The 6455-nt window shown below is 37.0% G+C and overlaps 1 protein-coding gene across 1 annotated transcript in view; it reads right to left on the bottom strand.

The window, feature by feature from the left end:
- Positions 1–344: 344 nt before the first annotated feature.
- The window catches only part of DNAJA1 (DnaJ heat shock protein family (Hsp40) member A1), a 17396-nt gene continuing 11285 nt past the window's right edge, over positions 345–6455 (bottom strand). Inside the window, 4 exon segments of the mRNA XM_077761864.1 lie at positions 345–720; positions 1579–1679; positions 1967–2082; positions 3955–4069. Coding sequence (XP_077617990.1) covers positions 502–720; positions 1579–1679; positions 1967–2082; positions 3955–4069 — 551 coding nt within the window. The 3' untranslated portion in view covers positions 345–501.

Raw genomic sequence — 6455 nt, 5'->3', positions numbered from 1 at the left:
ATGCCATCTTCAACTAACAGCTGAGGCAACAGAATAAATGCAGAAGCATCACAATGAATCCCACCTAACAGGACTACAGACCAACACCTCTCTACAAATTTAAGTTCTTTTTCTGATTCCCAATTAAACACAAGTTTTAACTTCACAGCTTAACAATTAAGGGTCATACACTGAAGTCAATACATATACCTAGCATTTCAGTCTAAACTATTTCATGTACATAGAGCTGAAATCAATTACAAGGTAGGGTCTAAGAAATGCTAGGGGAGATTTTTTTTAAAAGTAGTTTTTACAAGTATTAAACTTATCTTGCACACTGAAGTCATCATACATACAGGGCAAAGTCAGAGCTTTTATATATTTTATTCTTCATTTAACTTTTAAAACACTACTATATTGAATATTAAAACAAAAACAATAGCAAGTAGTGAGCTATGATTACAGTCCTTCACTTGTTCACTACTGCATATAGAATGCCAGCAGTGTTGTTCACTGGCCCCATTAAGAGGTTTGACACTGAACACCTCCCCTAGGGTGATGTTCATCATCCTCATATGCTTCTCCATTGTAATGGCGCCGTCTTTCCTGATTTGGATCAAAGTCCACCAGTTCCACCTGGTCCATTTCATCAGTCTCTTCTACTTCTTTCCTCTCAGGTAGGAGTTTTTCCAGCAAAGAGAGTTTATCAGGAGAGAGAAAGCCATTCTCAGGGAAGTTTACCTATAAAAAGAAATCTCCACTGTAAGTTCCAGTTTGATTTACTTAACCATTAGCTCCTTAGACATATTACTGTTGATGCGTTTTCCCCAGGAAAAACATGTGGAAACATTATCTTTTGGTGAATCTGCCAAAACACATGTTCTAAAAGGCACAACAGCATCTAGCTAGTAGCCTTAACTAGAATTTAAGGCACTAAACAACTTCATTTGAGTAAAATTGCACTGTGATAATTATGGTCCTATTCAGCCAGTATGAGAACCCACACTAATTCCTTATAACAGAATTTAAACAAAGCTATTGTTCCTACAAAAAAAAAAAGCAGCCCTTTGCCCAAAAATGATTTTTAAATTAAAAAAAAGTTTATTTACTTTTGAAAGAGACAGACAGAGACAGAAGGAGTGAGGGAGGAGCAGAGAGGAAGACAGAATCTGAAGCAGGCTCCAGGCTCTGAGCTGTCAGCTGAGTCCAATATGAGGCTCAAACCAATGAACTGGAAGTTCATGACCTGAGCTGAAGTCGGACGCTTAACCAACTGAGCCACTCAGGCGCCCCCCGCCCTCCAGTATTTTTAATGAAAGCGGTTTTTGTTGGTCAAGGGCCAAGTTTAGATTGAAAATAATGGTTGGGGGTTGCTTTATGAACCATCCTATTAACCAAGTACTGTAGTATTTTACCAAAAAGCCACAATAGTTCTTGGAAGTGGTTCTGCTGAACTGAATTTAAGATCCTAACTATAGCCTTGCATTAGAGCTCATTTCTTCCTCAACAAGGAAAAATGAACCTTACCATTCAGAAAAATAACTGTTATTTTAATAAGCTAATCATTGTTGCATATTCTTAGACTCCTTTATAACTTACCTTAAATTCAATGATTAGGCGTCCTTTTTAATATGGTCTACGATAAATTGGCATGCCTTCATTCAGCACACACTTGATATCTCCATGCTTGACAATCTGACCTAAAAACATAGAAGTCATGTTTTCTTAAATATAATCATATTTTTATTAAGTGGGGAAAATTGCAGAGGTATGTCCTAGCTCATAAATAAATTCATGTGAAGCAATTCAATTATCTTTCAGTTTTTAGGGGCTTCCTCAAGTAACTCAATACCATACAATTTCAGCACAGCTCACAGGAAAGACTTAATTGAACAAATAAAACACGCTTTCTCAGTGCCTATGCTAATTAGCAGCTGGCCCTGAAAAATACTGTAATACATCAACAAACTTCTCTGCATTATCATACCTGGGTGAGAGGTGATGACAATGGTTCTGTTGTCAAGAGTAGATATTGGCTTTTGGAAGCCGCACAGTGCTTCAACCAGCTGTATGTCCATACACATGAAAAGATCCTCTCCTCGCCTGAATCAACATAAATATAACATACATTCACTTCTTTCAAATCACCAGTGATTAAAAGTACCACAGCGCCTGGGTGGCTTAGTCGGTTAAGCATCCAACTCTCGCTTAGGTCGTGATCTCGCGGTTCGTGGGTTCAAGACCCACGTCAGGCTCTGTGCTGACTGCCAGCTCAGAGCCTGGAGCCTATTTCAGAGTCTGTGTCTCCCTCTCTCTCTGACCCTCCCCTGCTCACGCTGTCTCTCTCTCTCTCCTAGAAATAAATAAAAAATATTAAAAAAAAAAAAATTTTTTTTAAAGTACCACAGCAGGCAATTCTGTTTTCTTAACAGCAGGAGTTCTCTTTCACAGAGATGTCCTTTCTTTCCCCATTCTCAAAACAGCTGTGATCTAGAAATAGCAAATATATGAACCCTGCCAACCACTTACTTCCTGGGTAAGACTTTAGGATCCTTTCACACATTCTAGGCAGCCTCTACTACTTACCATCCCTGAGCTTTTTCATTACCTTATTTTAAATCTGGTTTCTCACATGGGGAAAAAAGTTTTCCCACAACAGTGGGGCTTAAAAAAAGGCAGGTAAGGTATTAAGGAGGAAAGGACATAATAGTGTGAGACAGAAGGACTCCAAACTGGGTCCCAGATTTAGGTTCTGTGTAAATAATGGGGATGACCAATTCCAAACAATACAAGAATTTTTTACTGGCATACATGAATTACTAATATAGTGCTTTGCATATTATGAACGCTTTTCCTATATTTTATACAGCCCGCTTCCTCCTTGTGCTTAGACTTTCTTTCCCAGTTCATATTAATAAAATATCTTTTTTATGCAGAGTACTCTCCAAAAATAAAAACTTGTAGACTCAGGGATGCCTGAGTTGCTTAAGCACCTGACTCTTGATTTCAGCTCAGGTTAGCAGTTCCCGAGTTTGAGCCCCACATCAGGCTCTGTGTGATAGTGCAGAGCCTGCTTAGGATTCTGTCTCCTTCTCTCTCAAAAATAAGCCTTGAAACTGAAGGGGCGCCTGGGTAGCTCAGTCGGTTAAGTGTCCCGACTTCAGCTTAGGTCATCATCTCACGGTTCGTGGGTTCGAGCCCCATGTCAGGCTCTGTGTTGACGGCTCAGAGCCTGGAGCCCGCTTCCGATTCTGTGTCTCCCTCTCTGACCCTCAAAAACAAAATAAAAAAACCCCTGAAAACAAAAAAAAATAGTAAGATTCACCTCAAATGAAACTATCAAAATCCTGACTTTGGTAGCATTTCCCATTATTTAAGACACTTGTAGGAATTTTCTTTTTCACTAACTCAAAACCAGTTCCTTCAGATGTCATTTCCAACAAATTTACAGGAACGCTACTCTTGTCCAATGCTTTAAATTAGCAATGGCTATATATTTAACACATGAGTTCACTCTAAGATAATAAACTCAGTATTATTTCACAGCAACAATTTATATTCTAATTTAGTTTTCTATAGAGGTTCTACACAATTGTTTACAATTAAAAGCAACTCAACTTATAACAAACTCTGGATTGAAAGGGGCAAAATTTAGGTTATTTCAAATTAACTGCTTAGACAAAGACGGTTTAGGAATGGGTTTCCCTAGTCCATCTGTTTATATTCATACAAAACAACTCTTAAGTATATCCTTTAGGTGATAATTTACCTAAACTTACACCAAAATCAAAATCTCATCTTTGTTTGTAGCCTATTGAAACAATGGTTAACAACCTTTTAGGAAAGATGTCATATATAACCTACCTCTCCTGCTACGCTTTTCTGCAGTATTTCCAAGAAATATTTTTAGAGTAATGAAAAGCAAATTTAAAAAAATGGGTTTTGTTACTTTGAGTAACTGATAAAAGTTTTTACCGAGTAAAAACAGCATGGTCCTTCTGATCTAAAACAATGATAATATCTCCTGGTTCCAGTCCAGGTTCTTGGTCTCCTTCACCATGGAATGTTATCTTCTGGCCATCTTTCATGCCTAAAAACAAAAAATTAGTTTCATACTCTTAACATCCAACTAAGGTCAAAATCTTTACTAAGAAATTGATGCATGTTTGTGCATGCATGAAAAAAAATGCTCAAATCTTTGTAGATGCTAAGTTTACCAAAATGACTAAGAATGCCCACATGATTCAGTCAGTCCAATTTCTTACTGAAGAAACCAATCATAGTGTAGAACACAAACCCTAGTTGCAAATTCATGTGAGGTTCCAAATCTCAGAGCTGCTCTTTACTACTAGAGCTGAATTACCCTGGGGAAGCAAGTTGCATAACATCCCAAAACAAATACCAACTTTCCCAGAGACCTACCTCACCAGGACTGTTTCGAGAATAAAAAAAAGGCGCATGCTGCCAACCAAATCAGTTGATTGGCAAACATAACCATAAACATTAACTATAAATTTACTTATCCTGTCTCCTGAACCAATCACTGAGGGGACCCAAACAAGAGCCACTTTACTTATTATGAAACATAGGAAATCCCTATATGCAGCCAAAACTGTAACTAATTCTTATGTATATACATCCATCAAACTATATCCAGCAGCTATCATCTCATGACCAATACTTCATGTATTATATAGTACCTTCATCCATGTCCCCTCCCATTTTGAAACAAAATCTAGATACAACAATACTTGAGAATGTACTTCTAAAAAACTAAGAACTTAAACCACAATACCAGTATTACATAGAGAAAACTTAACAGTTTGTCTTTATTTGTGAGGCCAAGTTGCTGTCTTGTTACAATAGTGAGGCCAATCAACTTAGTTTTGCTGGATGTTCCACTACTATAAAAAGGCACGGATAAAAGGCAGCAAATATGGCTTCACTTACAACTAATGCCCTCCTGAAAACATACTATTGGTAGCAAAAAGGGATGTCCTATCAGAGCAAACAAATTCCAAACCTGACTACACATAGACCAATTGAGAGAGGAAAAGAATAAAAACAGTACCATGATTCACGCAAAAAGAATACAATTACAGAGGCTTAAGTTTATGCAGATTTATCGTAGTAATATGGAATGAGGTTCGTATGACAGTTCCATCAGTATGCACATTATGTAATAGTTTCATTTTAAATTAGCCAGGTCTGAAAAACACTGTCACATATTAAGTTCTTACTCAGTTAATAAAACATGTTCATTAGTTTAGAAAAATTTCAAGGAAATAGGAGACCCCCAGAATTCTTCCCTTAAAACACCCCCCATCCTTAAAAGGCACATCCTGGAGTGCCAGGCTGGCTCAGTGAATGGAGCATATTACTCGATCTCCCAAGTTGTGAAGTTCGATATTGAAAAAAAAAGAAAATCAAGCTTAGAACACTATTCAGTTATTTGCTGATGTCAGTGTTCTATTAAGGAAGGAGATCTCTGAAACATTCCCTACAAATACACAAAAACTTCAAAAAACTTGGATGAGAAAACATTCACTATGTAGCTAAAAGTTTATTTGGAAAATCATACATTACCTATTAAAGGTAGTTTTTAACAATTATAAAATGTAGTATTAATAACCCTTGCACAGCATTTAATAATTCAAAGCAAGTAATTCAGAACTCACCTTTGTCAATATGAACTTCTAGAATCTTCTTTTCTCGAACTATCTTCCTTCCATTGCAGCTTTTACATCTATCTTTAGGACTGATCCTTTCCCCATGGCCCTGGCACTCCATGCACACAGACTGAATTTGCTGAACCATTCCAGGTCCTATCTGATGAATTCTTATTTGCATTCCAGTACCTCGGCAATTGGGACAACACTCTACTGCTCCTTTCTTTCCACCTCGGCCTAAACAGTTCAAAAAGAAATGTTTGAGTTTGGTATTGAATAAAAGACAAATGTTAATACAAACTCTTAAAACACTACATTTAATTTCCAAGATCTGATGGAATGTTGTCCTAAAAATCTCCAATTCTTCAGCCTTCTTATATTTGACAATATATAGCCACCACCAGTTTCAGTAAATAGATAACATTTTGACTGTCTTCCCAAAAAGCCAGTTCGGATTTTTGTTTTAAACATGTGCTCCCAAAGCAAAATTTTTAAGAATACTTTATCTGTGAGATGAGAGTATTTTAAAGCATATATTCTCTTTAGAAAATACCACTATTTCCAACAAATAACTTAAGATTACAGGTTCTTACCCAGAAACTGGCCTCAACAGTTAAGTGTCCAAAAAAGAAGACACCGTTTAAACCACATTACAGATTAGGGAAGCCATCAGAAGGACTCTAAGTTTTAGAAAGAACGGAAGGGTTCAACTCTGAACAATGTTGAGGAAAAAGATATCACAAACTGAATTGATCCCAACCATATTTAATATACATGGCGCCCAAGTGGCTCAGACCATGATCTTAT

Source organism: Crocuta crocuta, unplaced genomic scaffold (genome assembly GCF_008692635.1).
Source record: "Crocuta crocuta isolate KB4526 unplaced genomic scaffold, BGI_CrCroc_1.0 scaffold204, whole genome shotgun sequence".
Lineage (NCBI taxonomy): Eukaryota > Metazoa > Chordata > Mammalia > Carnivora > Hyaenidae > Crocuta > Crocuta crocuta.
The sequence above is the reverse complement of the archived record's forward strand: the minus strand, read 5'-3'. Positions and strand labels throughout refer to the sequence as shown.